The following is a 17,180-nucleotide window of genomic DNA, read 5'->3' as shown; positions in this document are numbered from 1 at the left end:
CAGGTTTATTACCTTGGAAGGGTGTTTGCTCTGTACATTCCTGAAAAAGGTGGTCTTAGCAGTGAAGAAGCAGTCCTCCAGTTCCTCGTCCAGGCTGCAGTACCCACTGCTCCTGCTGCTGTCCACGGTCATTGGGCCCCGCCCGTGTCTGAGAGCTCATCGGACTGCTGGGCTGGGGCCGTGGGAGGGGCTCTTCGGGTTCTGTGCTCAGGTGCTGGGTGGTGCTAGTGGGCCCCGGTTACCGGGCAGGGCGGGCCTGCGCTTCCTTCGCTGGGGCTCCAGGCGCCTGCACAGCCTGGGGCTCCGGGGTCCGTGCGCCTCTCTCTCCGGCAGCATCTGCGGTCCTGAGCACTGTGCCCGCCCGCTGGCTCCCCGCCCCGGCGTGCTGACGAGCCACCCCTACACCTCCCTCTCCCAGCGCCTCCTTTCCTGTACTGCTCTGTGCAGCACTAAAGCCACTTCCTCTCGCAAGGTTCCCCAAAACCCTGATGGTTGTCATTCACCCCACCCCCCAGCTGAGTGCCAAGGACCCCTGTGGGGATGCAGGGGGATAGGGGCCAGCCAGGATGGACCTAAGGGGGACAATTCCATCTGCCCTTGCTTCCTCCTTCTGGAAGCAACCTTTCTCACTTGCTACAGTGACAGCTTTGGAGGAAAGGTGTGTGTATTCCTGCACTACTACTACTTCTTTCCCACCTTCTCCATCATCCCACCCCACTACCCTTCCCCCTCCCCAGGAGCTAGGTCACTCAGTGGTTAAAGAGGTAACTGGAGGTGGAAATCATTATCTGGCCTGCCTGGAGAAGAAGCACCATTTTAACTTGAAAAGGCCAGAGGAAACCGCAGGGTCTAATAAGCACTTGCAAGTGCCCAGCGGAGTGATGCAGGGTGGAGCAGACCCACCCTTCCATCTATAGACCATCACCTTCAGAGAGCGGCAGACGGCACCAGGTTATTTGCACATCTTCCTGGCAGTCTGGTGAAGAAGGCTCTTTGCCAGATCAAGGCATTCCTATACTTAATTCTCCAGTCTCTAGGCAGGCTAGAAGGAACACTATTCTTATTTGGAACTGGATCCTTACAAGAATGCACATCTCTGCAACTTCCAGACCTCACTAGTCTGACAGCAGTCTGGGCTACCATTGTTTGAGCAACAACTGTGTGTGCTGGGTGATGGCATGCAGGCGGCCATTAATTTTAAACATTCAATAGAGACCATTAATTCCATTTCCTGGGTGACGAAGCCAAAGCTTACATACATGGGTAAATAGGCCATGTATGATAGGGTCAAAGGAGACCCAGGAAATGATCACACAGTCTTCAGATGCTGACGCTTTGAAAAGCATCAACCACATTTACAGAGTCCGATGGCCTGTAGACCCCAGGGATGGCCCAGAGAGGTCCTGAGGAGGGTATCAGGACCCAAGTCTCTGTGGCTGTTCTTATGGTTCTGGAATAGTCCAGTGCTCAAGAAGCTCAGGCTGGCAAAGGGCTAGACTCCCCTCCTGCAGATATGGAGCTGCAGACTCCATTTTAAGCAGTGGTTACTTTTTTTTTTTTTTTTCAAATTCTGAATAAAAATTTATTCAAATATTATAAAACAAAAGGCATAACACAAGAATAACCACAGCAAAGTTTACCAAAATGCTTCTTTATAAATTAGATAGTGCTACCTGTTTGTTTGACAGCACGGGTTCATAAGCCTGCAGTTGTGTTCACTTCAGGTGGTGTCAGAAGTTGATGTGATTTCGGATATCACTGATTTGCTTCGCCATTTCCCTTATGTGTTCACCCTCTTCCTTCAGGTTGGACTGAATGCACTTCCGCTGGTAGGCACTGAGAATAAGGGTGGGCTTCTGAGGACTCAGCACTTTTTCCAAGCAGCAGTTACTTTGTGAGGAACCTTCTTCCCCCTCCTGAGCCAAATCTGCCAGTGCCCAGGGGCTTTAGACTGCAGCTTAGTTCAGTTCCCAAAGGGAAGCCAGCCAGTAGAAGACAGCATCCCTGGGCTGGTGCCTCAACCCAGAACCTTCAATACTGCTAGCTCCCCCTTCCTAGGAGAAAGGTAAGTAAAGGCAGACAGCAGGCTAGAGACTGGGGTGGGGTGAGGACTAAGGAGGATTCGCTAGGAGTGGGGGGCAGTCTCTCTGGGATGGGACTAAAGGTAGGGCTTGGCTCTGCCCACTGCACTTTTCATGAGGCAGGGAGATTTTCCCAAGAGACAATGGTTCAAGCCAAGGATGCTGGTATCATCGGCTTCCATGTCTGATGTTGGTAAGACAGATGCTTTTGGTAACCCCCAGGCCATCCAGAGCGTCCCACCTTCTTTGTCCAGCTAGAAAACCCCTCCCAGTTTTTAATAAAGTCAACCTCCAGGTACAATGGAGCAGTCTAACATGCAGGAAACACAGGCCTCAGACCCTCTGTGACCACGCTGTGTCCTTGGGGTCACCAACAGAGCTCTACAATGCTACCACGGCGGTGGTACAGTATTCAAAATGTGTGATCTGAAGCATAGCTAATGACAGCCTTTCCAACACCAGGCTCGAGCCTCCCAGAAAATAGCACAAGTCCCTTCTTGTATACAGCACATGGGCTGAATAGGGCTCTCCAGAGCGCCTTTGACAGCCACACCACTTAGGCCACTCTGTGATCTTGAGAGCAGGTAGTGGGCCCATGTTACAGGTGGAAAACAAAACTGATGGAAGTGACTTGCTCCATCACAGCTCATCACTAAGCTCAGAAGGAAGCCAAGAGTAAGGATCTGCAAAGCCGAGATTGCAGGCCGGGTCCAGGGGGGATGAAAAGAAACCTGCAAAGATCATGTCCTGTAGAGCGGATGAGCAGCCAAAAGTCCCCACTGAAGCCTTCGAGCCTCAGAGGGAGGGGGCCTGGCTGCCTTGAGCACTCAGTTAGAACCGTGACATTGAATAATCAGCAGTAGTGACATCAGTTGGCCCTGGGAAGGGAGGGGGCGTGGAGAAGCTTCGGTGGCAGGTTTTAAACTTCTAAAGGGTAGGTAAGCCACAAAGCCTGGGAACTGCCTGGTCTTGCCCATGGGGCCAGGAACAGGGCCTGGACCCAAAGTGTGCTGCGCAGATCCCTAACTACACTGTGCAGGTTGTGAAAGCCTTGGTGAAGTTATGAATGGCTCACTCCCCTGACTCAGTGTCAGATGATGAAAGACATGCTTTTAACCTTTACTCCTTTCTCACATGGAATCCTGGCAGGCCAGAGCCGTTGTCAGATCCAGCCTGGGGAATCTGCATGTTCAAGAAAAGCTGTGATACTGTGAGGCAGGGCTGCATGTGTCCGCACACCACTGGCATGCCCGCTGCCCTTGGAGGCCATGCTGGTGTCAGATCCTTTTGAACTGGAGTTACAGATGGTTGTGAGCTGCCATGTGGGTGCCAGGGATCTAACCCAGTTCTTCTGGAAGAGCCAGTGCTCTTAACCTCTTTGCCATCTCTCCAGCCCCCAGCAACTGGGGTTTTTGCCCTACCCCCAACTCCACTTGACTAATCATCTGGAACAACTGTGGGCCTCAGATTTCTGCACCATCGAGGGGTATCAGGGATGAAGATCTATTTATGACCCTGAGGCTCGAAGGCTTCAGTGGGGACTTTTGGCTGCTCATCTGCTCTACAGGACATGATCTTTGCAGATTTCTTTTCATCCCCCCTGGACCCGGCCTGCAATCTCGGCTTTGTGGATCCTTACCCCTGGCTTCCTTCTGAGCTTAGATCCATTTGGCAGGTGAGGGTGGATGCAAAAGATGATAGTGTAACCAGGAGTCAGGGGGCTTTGAAAGTGATGAGCTGTGATGGAGCAAGTCACTTCCATCAGAAGTTGGAAACTGGGATGATGTGCTATCCCACCCCAAATACACATTTTTGAAATGAAACATTTGCCAATATTGCACCAACTCGATGTGTATAATTTCATTTAAGCCCTCCAACAAACCCACGAGGAAACTCTGTTATTATCTGTTTTACAAAGAGGAGGAGAATCAGGCAGTTTAATAACTTGCCATTTAGTCATACATGCCCGTTAATGGTAGAGATGAGTCAATGCTATGGGGTTTGATTCCAGACTCTGTCCTTGAACTCTACATACTCTGTGTCCTTGTAGGCTAGCCCATGATTGCTGTCATAATTACAGCACAGCCTGAAACCATACTCCCTGTCTTGTAGACCCACTCTCCCCATCTGCCTGGACTTCCGTCTCCCAGAGTGTGCTGGGCGAGAGTACTAGTGTCTCATCTACACCAATGGTTTCAACCCCCTTTCACAGCCACTTTGTGTTTCTCTCTCCCAAGCAGCCACCTTCTGCATACACAGCCCTACCCACTTCTCTGCTGTTGGCTTTCCATTGTTGTGATAAAGCACCATGACCAGAAGCAACTTTGGGAGGAAAGGGTTTGTTTTGCCTTATACCTTACAGTCCATTGCTGACGGAAGTCAGGGCAGAACCTGGAGGCAGGAGCCGAAGCACAGATCATGGAGGAACTACTCACTGGCTTGCCCTCAACACGTCACTCAGCCTTTTATCTTATAAAACCCAGCCAGGACCACCTGCTCAGGGATGCCACCATCCACAGTGGGCTGGGCTCTCCTCTATCAATCATTAATCAAGAAAAGGACCCACAGACTTAACCAATCCGATGGAGGCATTTTCTCAGTTGAGGGTTCCTCTTCTCAGGTGACTCTAATTTGTGTCAAAGTTGACAAAGAACCAACCAGCACACCACTGTAGCCCCACTCTTAACACGCCTGAAATCGGGCTCATTATTTCTTGCTTGACCTCCCAACTGCTCATTTCTTTGCCCCTACATTATCGCAGCCTCCTAGGGGCATCCTTTGTTCCGGCCCCTTCCTCCTCCACGCTCCCCACCTCCTGATTGTCAAAGTTACTCTCCCAAGACCAAGCTCTACCCACAGTAAGTTCTCCATCACAAAACCTTCCACACAGACATCAATTCCCGGTGCTTTCATTCACTCATTGAACAACTATTTCTACATAACTTAGGTGTTTGAGTTTGGACGTAAATGATGGACATAAAAGATGAGTCCTGCTTCTTGTGGTAGAATCGAGGGAGAGTGGTATGAGCTGTGAGCCATGTCAAAGTGACTGAGCTCTTACACATCGTGTGGCCTCACTTAACCCCTGCTGCCCTGCAAGAAAACATTGCAAAGATGCAGACACTGAAGCTCGGCTCTCAAACCCAGTGACTCCCTGTTAGTACTGCTGTCTGCCCTCCACTGATGACGTAATGTTCAAAACTTTAGAGTGTGTTCTTCAAGGCCCTTCCATTGCATGCCTGGCCAGCAAGTTACCCGTGGCCACAGCCAAGAGCCCTCCCTCATTACAGTGGTGCAACATTTGACTTGTATTCCCCCAAACCACCACTTCCCTCTCATGGTTTCACTTTTGTTATGTTCTCTGTCAAAATCTTCTTCTGGGGGCTGGGAAGATAGCTCAGCCAATAAAGGGCTTGTCACACCAGCCCAAGGACCTATGTTCAGTCTCCAACACCCGTATAAAAAACCAGTGTGACACCATGCACCTGTGATTCCTGAGCTGGGGAGACAGAAAGAGGAAGACCCCCGGAGCTTGATGGCAGGCCAGTCCAGCTGAGTCAGTGAGTGCCACTGTCTCAAACAGTAAGGTAGCAAATGGCCACGGTAGAGATCTGATGCCCACCTTAGGCTTCCACATGTACCTGTACACACATGCATGAGTGCTCCCTATATACACACCTATATGTGCCATCCCCAACACACAGAAATAAGGTAGATAGCATTCTTGAGGCATTTCCCTTGAGGTTGTCCTCTGACCACCACCACATGCATATATACTTCTATATATTACACACACACACACACACACACACACACACACACACACACACTTCCTCTGTCCTCTGCTTCCTGTCTCCCAGTGATGACCACACCTCCCACATCTTCCTCGGAAGCATCCTTTCCCAGATGTCTTTTTTTGGTTCAATCTTAAGACCACTATCTACCATCCGTGGGGCGGCACTTCTGAGCGTGACACGGCGGTGTAAAGCCAAGAGCTGTTTTTCCACAGATGACTTCCTGTCTTACCAGATAAGCATCTGTATACCATTTAGCTTAGGCTCACAAGAGAGTCACTTTCTCGGAGACACTAGCCCACGCCACACTTCTCTTGCTTGGCTGCCAGGCTAACAGTTCCAACAGGGTCTGGATGCATGTAAACGCTGGGTGGAGGTGAATTAACTCAGTTGCCCACGGCATGAAGCAGACTCCCCAAAAAACACCTGGTCAGGTTGTGGTCAGGTCTAGGGTCGGTACCATCTGTTGTCCTTTGGGAGACTAGACTATAGGTATTTCTATTCAGTAGGCTTCTCCCTTAGGTACCCCTCAGGGGCAAGGCTAATCTAGCATCTGGGGAGAGACAGTGAGATGGCAACACTCTCTCTCTCTCTCTCTCTGGCAGTTCTCATGGTAATTCCCACAGAAAGGAAGGCCCTGCTGGCCCAGAGCTTTGAGAATGGCTTGTCCCCTCAGAAGCCCATTGCTCACAGGCTGTGAGGAGCGCAGAGAAATGCCTCCAGGGCTCTGGAGCTTTTCTGGAAATAGAACTGGAATTAAAGTCTGATCCTTCTTTAGAGGCAGGCTCTTGGGGACTTCCCTGTTTTGGAGGTATCTGGCTCTGCCACAGCAGAAATGAGCTCACCCTGTGCCTGGCAAATCGGCCTTGGGAAGCTCCTATGCTGGAGAGATCTCTGGTGAGGGTGAATGGTTGACAGATTAAGCAGCACTTTTGGGTTCTGGAAGTAGTAGGGGATGAAGAAAGGAAGCCACAGCAGGGCCTGCCAAGTGCAGGCAGAGTGGGTAGAGAGCCGGCTTTCCTTTGGCACACATGAATAGGCTGGCACTCGTCTGGCTACTTCTGGAATTCCCCGGGAGGGACAATCAGTGCCTTATCTAGGAAAGAGTCAGGACAGAAACTGAGGCTAAATTATGAATGTGGAACCCAAGGGAACAGTTGCTGAGACAGCAGGTGGGGTCTAATGCACCCTGCTCCCTCATTTTCCTACTCTGCCAGAAGAGACTGGATTGGATCTTGGACGCTACTCTCTGCCTTTCCCAATCTTCATGCTAATGCCCACAAACTATAGGTGGTGAGCTGCCTCCATTTTATGGTGGGCAAAGGATGGCAGAAGATGCCATCTGCATCATTGTTTGCCAGGTCACTCATTTATTAGGCCACTTTAGCCAGGTTATAGGTCTATGGACAGGAACTCACTCCAGGATGAACTGCTTCCCATCATCAGAATACACTTGAGAGCAGCATTAAGGATCAGGCACCAGGTGAAAGTACTGGATCCCTCCACCCATTTTCTTCCTGCATGCTCATGTGCGTATGATAATGTATGCTGTGTGTGTGAGCACGTCACAGCATGCGTGGAGGTCAACTTCAGGTGCTCACCCTCACCGCCCAGTCTCTTTGAGACAGGGTCTCTGTGATGTCTACTGCTGAATATGCTGCTAGTCCACCAACGTCTACAAATCCTTCACCTCACACGGGAGCACCAGGATTACACCACCATCTCCATCTTCCTGTGGCCGCTAAGAACTGAAACTCAGAGTCTCAAGCTTTGTAACAAGTTATCTCCCCAGTATGATGTACTGGATTTTATTTTATTTTAAAGATTTATTTATTTATTATGTATACAGAAGAGGGCGCCAGATCTCATTACAGATGGTTGTGAGCCACCATGTGGGTGCTGGGAATTGAACTCAGGACCTCTGGAAGAACAGTCGGTGCTCTTAACCTCAGAGCCATCTCTCCAGCCCTATACTGGATTCTAAAGTGATACTCAAAAGAGTCAAGTTATTTTCAAGTGTCCAAAGTACCAGGGCAAAGTTAAAAAATATTTATAGGAATATAAAAAATCAGATTTAGCTAAGGTCAAGTGTAGGACAATGAAAATATCAGCACCCAACAAAGCAAAATTTGAAATGTGTGGCATTCAATGAAAGATTATTAGAAATGGTTGGGCATGGTGGCACACACCTTTTATCTCAACACTCAGGAGGCAGAGATAGGTGGATCTCTGTGAGTTCGAGGCCAGCCTGTTCTACAGAGCAAGTTCCAGGATGGCCGGGGCTATTACACAGAGAAACCTTGTCTCAAGAAACAAAACAAAAAGAAAAAGAAAAAAAATTACCAAAAATACAAATACACAGGGAAGTATTATATTTAATTAGGAGAAAATGCAGTCAGTTGAAACAAATCTTTAACTTAGATGCTAGAACTAGTCAAAAACACAAATAATCATTATGAGGTTTTTATATTTATGCATAAAGTTAAGTAGAGACATAAAGTATATCTAAAAATACCAAATCTTACTTCTAGCAATAAAATTTACAATGATTTGGATGAGAAAAATGCTGAATGGAGTTAATGGAAGTTAGACGCTGTTAAAGAGAAGATTAGTGAATTTGAGGTCACGGCAGTAGCAACCACCCCAAGGAAATAGACATAAAAACAAACAAACAAACAAAAAAACTCCAACAAAACCAAAGCAATTAGTGTTGGGACAAATTCAAAAAGTCAAATGATATATACATAACTGGAATCCTCCAGAAAAAAAAAAATCAATCAAGGGCATGAAAACCTGAAGAAATAATGCCCACAATTTCCCCAATTTTTTTTGTTTTGTTTTGTTTTTCGAGACAGGGTTTCTCTGTGTTGTTTTGGTGCCCATCTTGGATCTCACTCTGTATCCTAGGCTGACCTCGAACTCACAGAGATCCACCTGGCTCTGCCTCTGAGTGCCGGGATTAAAGGTGTACACCACCACAACCCAGTAAATTTCCCCAATTTTGATGAAAACATAAACTCATATAGCCAAGGAAGTGCATGAATCTCAAGCAAAAGAAACATATGGAAACAAAGGGCATGTCATACTCAAATTATTCAAAAGTTACAATAAAGAGAACCATACACACAGCCTCGGAAGGAGAATGTGTCAGATACAGATGACCCTGGACACAGAGAACGGAAGATTTATGACTGGAAACCACACAAGAGAAAATAGTAGCATGGGGTCGCTAAAGTAACGAAAGGAAAAGCCTTTCGGTTTGGAATTCCCAACTCAGCGATGAGCTCAAAAACAAAGATGAAGTAAGGACTTTCTTTTTCAGACACGGGAAGCTGAAGGAATGCGCGTGCGCGCACGCGCACACACACACACACACACACACACCCCATACAAGCCAGGGATGTAACAAACTATACTGTCAAAGTTTGTGTCATCATAGCCTGTGACCTTTACAAACGGACAACTTCCTTTTCTCAGAGCACATCTCTATTGCTAAACAACACATGAAGAAAGGCACACGAAGTGTTGGAGAGAGGGCTTCATGGGTAAGGACACTGCAAGTATGAGGAACTGAGTCTGAATCCCAGCGTGAATGTAAAAAGCCGGGCATGGCTGTGCACGTCTGTAAGCCAGCATTAAAGGGTGGAGACAGGCAGATCCTGAGAACTCCCTGGCCAGCCACCCCAGCAGGCATGGCTAGCTTCAGCTTCTGTGAGAGACAAGGCAGGTAGAGACTGACAGAGGATGCAGCCCAACATGCTTCCCTGGTCTCCATATGGATGCATGAGTGTGGACCCAGACACTTGAGCTCATGTACCACACACACAGACCTCACAGATACATGCATGCATGCACAAAAAATAAGTAGCTAAAAATAAAAGGGAAAAGACATATTAACTTATAGTAATTCAAAGGCAGAGCAAGGCTGGGAATATAAGCTCAGTGGTAAAGCACTTTGCCTGCTATGTGTGAGGTCTTAAGTTCAGTTCCCAGCACCTCAAAAAAAAAAGTTCAGTAATTATGCTAATATCAGTTCATAGAATGTTACCAGGTATAAAGACACCTACTTCACAGTGATAAAGGGGCCAATTATAAGGACGTAATAATCCTAAAACTGTGCACACCAGCAATGGAGCTTCAGAACAGGGGAGTGTAGCTGGGTAAGGTACCACGGCTGGTAATTCCAGGACTTGGGAGCCCGAGGTAGGAGGCTTATGACTTCCAGATCAATGGGACTCCATATCAAGACCATGTCTCATAAACAACCAAATAAATCAAGGGCTGGGCGTATAGCTCAGTGATAGAGCCGTTGCCTAGCATGCTGAAGGCTCTAGGCTCATCACCAGCACTGTGCCAAAACCAGGAATATATAACTCTCAGCTGAAATGAGCAAATCTACTAGGAATCTTTGTAACAGAGCTAGGGCTTTAAGGGACATGCACTCGTTAAGCTTGGAGGAGGGCAAAGAATTATAACCAAAATATATTGTATAAAAACTCCAAAAGAAATAAAATAACCTGAAGAAAACAAAAATAAATAAATAAATAAAGCAAGAAGAAGGAGGAGGAAGAGGAGGAGGAAGGAGAAGGAGGAAGAAAGAGGAAGGAGGAGGAGGAGGAGGAGGAGGAGGAGGAGGAGGAGGAGGAAAGCCTTTATCCTTTCAGACTCTTTTCTTCCCCTCTCTGGCTCCCCCGTGTGGTGGTCCTGGGTTCAACACAGACAATGGCTCTTCCTGGAAAGACAAGGCCTGGAAGGCAGACAGTGTGCTGTGGGGGGTAGTTCAAGGAGGTTCAGAACCCCTGCCAACTGAGTCAATTCTCAGCTGCTGCAGGGTCAACTGAAGAAAGACAACTGAGGGGGCTGGGGTTGGGGTTAATGTCTGTCAGTGTTTGGGGTGGGAATGTAGGCAGAAAGGAAACAGGGACCAGCTGCGTTGAAAGGCCAGGTCCATCCACTCTGGAGCTTTGAGTGTCTATTGTCTGCTGGTGAGTGGGGACAGGGTCACCTACACAGTGGCACAATGGTTTAGGCTGAAGGGTTAATAAGGCGAATGTATGCGCTTGTGGAGAGGCGGCTCAGTTGCTAGGTACACACCCAATAAGGGAGCTTTGCCGCACAAACATGAGGACCCGAGTCTCGGTTTCAGTCTTGGATCTACTACTGGGGTGGTGGTGGGGGGGTGTCTCTAAACCTTCCTCTAGAGCAGCAGGTCACAGAAGGAAGTGACCTGCCCCCTCCCTTAGGACAGCTGGCCATATGGTGACATAATTTTGGTTGTCAGATGGGTGAGTGGAGTGGACTTTCACCAAAGCGTTGATCCCCCAAACCATGTAAAAAGCTGGGTGCAGTGGTACATGCTTGCGGTCACAGCACTGGGGATGTGGATCCCTGGAGCTCACTGCCCTGCCAGCCTCGCTTAATCAGTGAGCATCAGGTTCCAGGGAGAGACTGTCTCAAAAAATAAGGTGGCCAGCTGAGAAATAACACCTAGAGTTGATCTCTAGCCTCCACATGTGCACAAATGTACCTGCGCACGCACGCGCACACACACACACACACACACACACACACACACACACACACACAGAACTGAAATTACAGTCATGTGGAATAAGGCTAGGGCCAGGATGATCCCAAGCATGATCATACCAAGACAGCACTGGGAACTGCTGTGGGAAGGGCTAGCCTTGGTGGGAGACTCCAGAGTCTATTGGGCAGAAGGAAATACAGGCACTGGGGAATGGGATTTGAATGACAGGGGGTTGCTTAGGTTCGTCTCTTATAATCTGTATATTCCATGTCCAAAAAAAGTGTGTCAACAGCCAGCGCTGCCTGGCTCTCTGGAGAGCAGGGTAGGATGGGAATCAAGGGATAGCCAAGCGCAGTGCCCTTGCTTGGGCAGGGCTTTCACAGGTACAGCAGAGGGGCTGGGCTGCCTCACTGTGAGCGTACTGGGGAGCCACTGAGGGCTTTCATCACTGGAGTTACATAGTAAGAGCACTTTTAAAGCCACCAGAACTATAAAACACTTCAGGATGCCCCCCCACACACAAAGAACCACAGCTGTCCCAGCAATTTGTCCTGTCCCTGTCCGTTAACAGCCACGGCATTCTCTGGCAAACAGGCCGAGGCTGATGCCAGGACCTCGGTAGGCCTGCAGGAGGCATGTCCAATCACACAAAGGGTACCCAAGGGAAAGGCATCCGCTTCAGGATTGCTGAGGAAAGACTTGAAACCATGGATCTTTGGGCTGGCAAAAGCAGGCAACTATCAGTGCCATTCTCACGAGGGACGAGGGACGGGGACCGCATGGCCTCAGGAGTTTGCAGCTGAAGCTCTGAGCCATCCTGCCCCTCCCATGCCTTCTTTTCTTCCCTCACCTGCTGACACAGCCAGAAACTGGCCATTATTGCTTTCAGGAAGGTGAAGGCCAAATCTGATCTTTAGGATGATCTCAGCCACAGTTTGAAAAATGTATGAAGGGCTGCGAGTTGCAGTTCAGTGGTGGATCGTGAATGCCTCATGTGAGTGCACAAGGTTCCAGGTTCGATCCCCCACATACACACACACACACACACACGAGGGGATGCATGAAAATTCACGTAAGACTGCTTCTCTCCAGCTGTTGAAAAATCTATGCTCTTCTTTCCCTTAAAAAAGAAAGGTCAGCGAAAAGGAAGAATGTCACCAGGATGAGACCTCACAACAGACACGGGCCCTCACCTAGTGGAGCTCAGGCCCAGGCCTCTGCCCCAATAAATCCTCATGCAGATGTCAAGAGGTTAGTTCAGCCAGGGAACAACAGCCAGATGGAGGAAAGCACCAAGCTACCTTCATATGTAATAGAATCCAAGCAAAGGCAGAAATCAGCACGAACAGGTTTCTGAAGGGGTGGGGTGGGGCAAAAAGCTGGATCAGAGCCTGGCTTTCCCCACAGAGCCTGTTGGGGTACTCTACTGAAGTCTAGGGCTAAGCCTGTCCAGGTCACATGCCACAGCACCTCAGGAACCTGGACCCACACAAGCTGTTGGCTGCTTGAGGCCACTAGCGCCGTGTGGGTTTCTAACAGCTCTGTGATGTTGCAGGCCTGTTTCTGTGATGGACAGCTGTGATTCAGTTAGCCAGAGGGCTCTAGAATGCCTCTTCTGAGGAGGAGGCAAGGCAGACAGAGCTCTGTTGTCTGATGAACTACTGGAAAGCATCCCTCCTGGCCATCATTCTAAGAAAGAGACCGTGTGCCACAAGCCCATGCCCTTCCCAGCCTCTGTCCACAGCCCTGGGAGTTGGCCCACAGCCTAGAGGTTTACCACCTCAGCACAGCTGACAGTTGGGGCCAGCTGTGGTCATACTGTAGCATGCAGAATGATTAGTGGCAGCCCCAGCCTCTATGCACTGGGTCCCAGGAACACCCACCCAGCCAACAACCCAAACCAACTCCAGATATGACCAGATGTCTCAGGGGAGGGGGCAAATCACTTCCTTCTGCAGCCTGCGTGAAGAGACCCCAAGAAGCAGATCCAGTAGTGGGGAACCAGGCTCCAGGATGGGGTGTGTGGGTAGGGTTGGAAGCAAAAAGAAGAGACCAGACAGTCCCCAAAGAGAAAGGGAAACTGGACAGGACGGTTGTTTAAATATGCTTTTAGGGATGTGTGCTATCTACAACCCCACCTCTATCTTGGAGGAGGGTGTTCATTAACTGGCTGCCTAGGTCAAAGCATGAGCCTAGCAAGCCTCAGGTTCCACCGCCAACACCAGAAAAAAAACACAAGACCAACATCGCTCATCAGTGCTTCCCGAGTCGTGTGAGTCATGTGAGGACCAGGCTGTACCCAGAGGCCTGGCTGCAGGCTACTCTAGAGCAGCGCGATTCCAAAGACTGGAGAGGAGGTATCAAAATGCTCAAGGCACAACTTGGGACCAGTTCGGTATTATCCGTGTAAAAGTACAGTGGTAGAGTGCTTGCCTAGCAAGCACAAGGCCCTGGGTTCAATACTCAGCTCAAAAAAAAAAAAAAAGTACGTGTCAAACTTGTTTTCTAACAATGCTTTTCCCCGGGAGACAGCAGGGGAACTGGGAACACCCACAGGTGTGCCAGGCATTTGGACACCACAGAGCTCATGCATGGAGGCTGTGGGGACTTGAGACCGCTCATGACTGCTCCATAATGCCTACTTGTTTTTCCGTCTTCAGGGTCAGAGTTTGACCCTTCCTCACCTGGCTGGAAGCACAGGACAGGAAAGAGCTATTTTTTCTTAACTGTATCTCCAAGTCCTCCGTGTTCCTGTGCCTGGCATACACAGGACACCTAAAACCTTGTTAAATTAATAAGCGGCTAATAAACGACACACTTTACTTCCCTCAACCTGCAGGAAAAAGCCCACAGCAAATGTTGCCCCCTCAGGGAAGCCTTCCTTGATTTTTTTTCCCTCTTAGAAACAATTACACTGTGTACCCAAAACACCCAGGCTGATACTTACTACACACACGTCTCAGCATATACCAGTCAGTTGTGTTACAATCCCCCACCAGATTGTAAGCTCTCTGAACCATTTTGATGTTGTCATTTTTTATGCCTACCCTCAACAGCACTTGGTACATAATATAGATAAATGTTTACACAATAACCAATACATACTGTCTTCTATCTGCATCCTGGACCCTAAACATTACAGTTCAGATGCTCTGTCATTTATGTGCTTTGCAAAACTTAGACTCATGAGGCATTGAGGACACCACACTCTTATTGCCCCGCCCCTTTTGAAGGTTGGTCTGAGAAGTCTGGAAGGATCTATGATCTAAAGGTAAGATGATGTGTGGAACTTCAGACCTTCTAGAAACTTCTCTAGGGTTCACTCTGCTCCCACCTGCACCCATACCTGGGTCAGAGCCCTGGGCCACTCCCTGTGGAAGGGTGTGTCTGAGGCTCCATCTGGCCAGAGATCAGCCTGTATATATGGAATCAGGCCACCCACAGGGGCTGCTCTCCAGCACAGCCTGTGGGCTCCCCTGCTTACCTGGTTGGAGGTCGGGGTAAGAGTGCTTTCTGGAGAGCGTCTGTCCAGGGCGGGGCCCTCCTTCTGTCTGCAGTCCAGCTGGATCAGGCTGCGGCACTCTGAATGGCAGGTGAATTTACAATCTAGAGGGAGAGAGTCAAAGGGATCGGGGGTCAGGTCGACATCTACTCCCTCCACCCTGAGAAATTAGAGACTGCATCAGCTCTGATGGGAAGAGCAGTATAATGGCGGGGGGGGGGGGGGGGGGGCGCGCGCGCGCTTGTGTGTGTGTGTGTGTGTGTGTGTGTGTGTGTGTGTGTGTGTGTGCGCGCGCGCGCGCGTGTGCACAGGGGACTGTGTAAGGGTGATGCCTGATCTCTGTGCCACAGCAAACGCTTCACACCTGTGCACACGGCTTCCATTGGCATTATCTGGTGTGACCTGGAGTCTTCAGTCAGACCATCTGGCTGTATACCGGTGCCCCTTCCACTAACTGAAATTGATAACCAGAGGCCACATAGCCTGGGGAGGGCCTCCTTTTGTCAGTATATAAAACATAGGTTTATCACCCAGCCTGTGATGTAAAGATGTTTACGCAGGCATAAGAAGGTATGTCGGGAACAATTCAAAGGTCTCCAAAGGCAGAGTTATTATCAGTAAGTATTTTCTCTGTAGCCCCGTCTAGACCAGCAATGTTGGAGTGATTCTCTTAAGCCCATTAGAATGGTCTCCTGACGATATCCCACACTGGGAGAAAAGCACATTCTGGAGGTGGTTCTCTTCCATGGAAGTGGAGACTTAATCTCCAGAAGTAAAGAACCTGCAGACTTTCATCGAAGGATTTCCTTAAAGCCAGGGACCTCCCAGAGACTGAAGGTGAGGCAGACCGTGAGGGGTAGAGCAGGGGCTGCTGTCTCCCACCTGTCTCTGGGCCTTTGTCAGGAGCCTCCTTGGCAAAGGGAAGGGAAGGCAAACGGACCAGGAGGCAGAGAGATTCAGCTAGAGGCTAAGAGGAGAATGGGACAGGAGAGGAGGGGCTGGTGGAAGCAAGAGTAGAACAGAAGAAATTAATGCCAATGGTCAGCAGGCAGCTCCCTTCCCACAGACGGCTGCTGGGCCAGCTGTGGCCCCTCATCCTGGAGTGCCACAGCTCAGTCAGAGCATAGCCTTCCACGTACTGGCTTCCCCGACTGTGAAGTCAGGTGCCTGAGGTGAGCCAGAGCAGCTGGGTTTTGTGGCAGGGGCCTCAATGCCTGGGCTTGCATGGGTAATCCGAAAGTTAGAAGACCACTTTTGGTCGACAATGACTCGGGCACCCCGAGAATCCCTTCCAGTTAACAAACTTCAAAATTTGTCACATTTGGTCTCTTCTTCTCCCAGCTGCCAAATGGCATGCCCTATCTTGGGGTCCTTGGCAGCTGGGTTTCTTCCCACTTAGCTGAGGAGTTCCAGAACTTGATTCCCATATGCCTCCCTAAGTCTTCCCGAATGAGCCCCCAGGCACCATCCTTGTATGGGGACCCTGACAAATATAGGGATAGAGAGTCCAGACAGACCTCTCCATCCTCCTTCCTCCATGGTCTAACTTCCCATCCACCTTTCTGGGATGGCAGAGTCTTAGTGTTCACATCCTTCAGACCCTGAGGTAAAGCCACCAGCTCCCCTTCTTTAGCCCTGAGCTCTTGCCGAGGGTCATTCCTGTTTGCTTTCTGCTGGTGTGATTAAACACCAAAAGCAGCTCAGGGAGGAAAGGGTTTATCTAGGTTTACAGTTTACAGTCGGAGCGGGGACCCAGAGGCAGCAACTGAAGCAGAAGCCATGGAGGAACACTGCTCGCCCTCGGCGGCTTGCCACCCCGCAAGTATGAGTGAGAAGGCCCCCCTAGACTTACCTCTTCGCGTGCTTGGTCCCCAGTTGGTGACCGGTTGGGGAGGGTTAGGGGGCATGGCCTTGTTGGAGGTGTCACTGGGAGGTTTCAAAAGCCCAGACTTGGCCCAATGTCCCTCTCTACCTGCTGCTTGAGGATGTAAAGCTCTCACCTACCACTCCAGCACCATGCCTTCCTGCTTGCCGCCATACTTCCTGCCAGGATGATACTGGGCTAACCCTCTGAAACTGTAAGCAAACTCCCAATTAAATGCTTCCCTGTACAAGAGCTGCCATGACCATGGTGTCTCTTCACAGCAATAGAACACTAAGACACTCTCCATGGCTTACTCAGCTTGCTTTCTTATACAACCCAGGACCACCTGCCCTGAGGTGGCACCACCCACAATGGGCTATCGTCTCCCACATCAATTATCAATCAAGAA

General features: G+C 49.5%; 1 protein-coding gene across 2 annotated transcripts in view; it reads right to left on the bottom strand.

Moving 5' to 3' along the window:
* Positions 1 to 17,180, bottom strand: part of Rassf5 (Ras association domain family member 5) — a 66,964-nt gene that overhangs the window by 22,250 nt on the left and 27,534 nt on the right. The window contains exon 2 of one of the 2 annotated variants that reach the window (XM_036201944.1): positions 14,890 to 15,011. In XM_036201944.1, the coding sequence (XP_036057837.1) occupies positions 14,890 to 15,011 (122 nt within the window). Of the gene's footprint in view, positions 1 to 12; positions 352 to 14,889; positions 15,012 to 17,180 lie in introns of those variants that run through there. The other variant, XM_036201945.1, reaches the window with a different exon arrangement.

This window comes from Onychomys torridus, chromosome 11 (genome assembly GCF_903995425.1).
Source record: "Onychomys torridus chromosome 11, mOncTor1.1, whole genome shotgun sequence".
NCBI lineage: Eukaryota > Metazoa > Chordata > Mammalia > Rodentia > Cricetidae > Onychomys > Onychomys torridus.
This window is presented reverse-complemented; position numbering and strand designations above follow the sequence as displayed.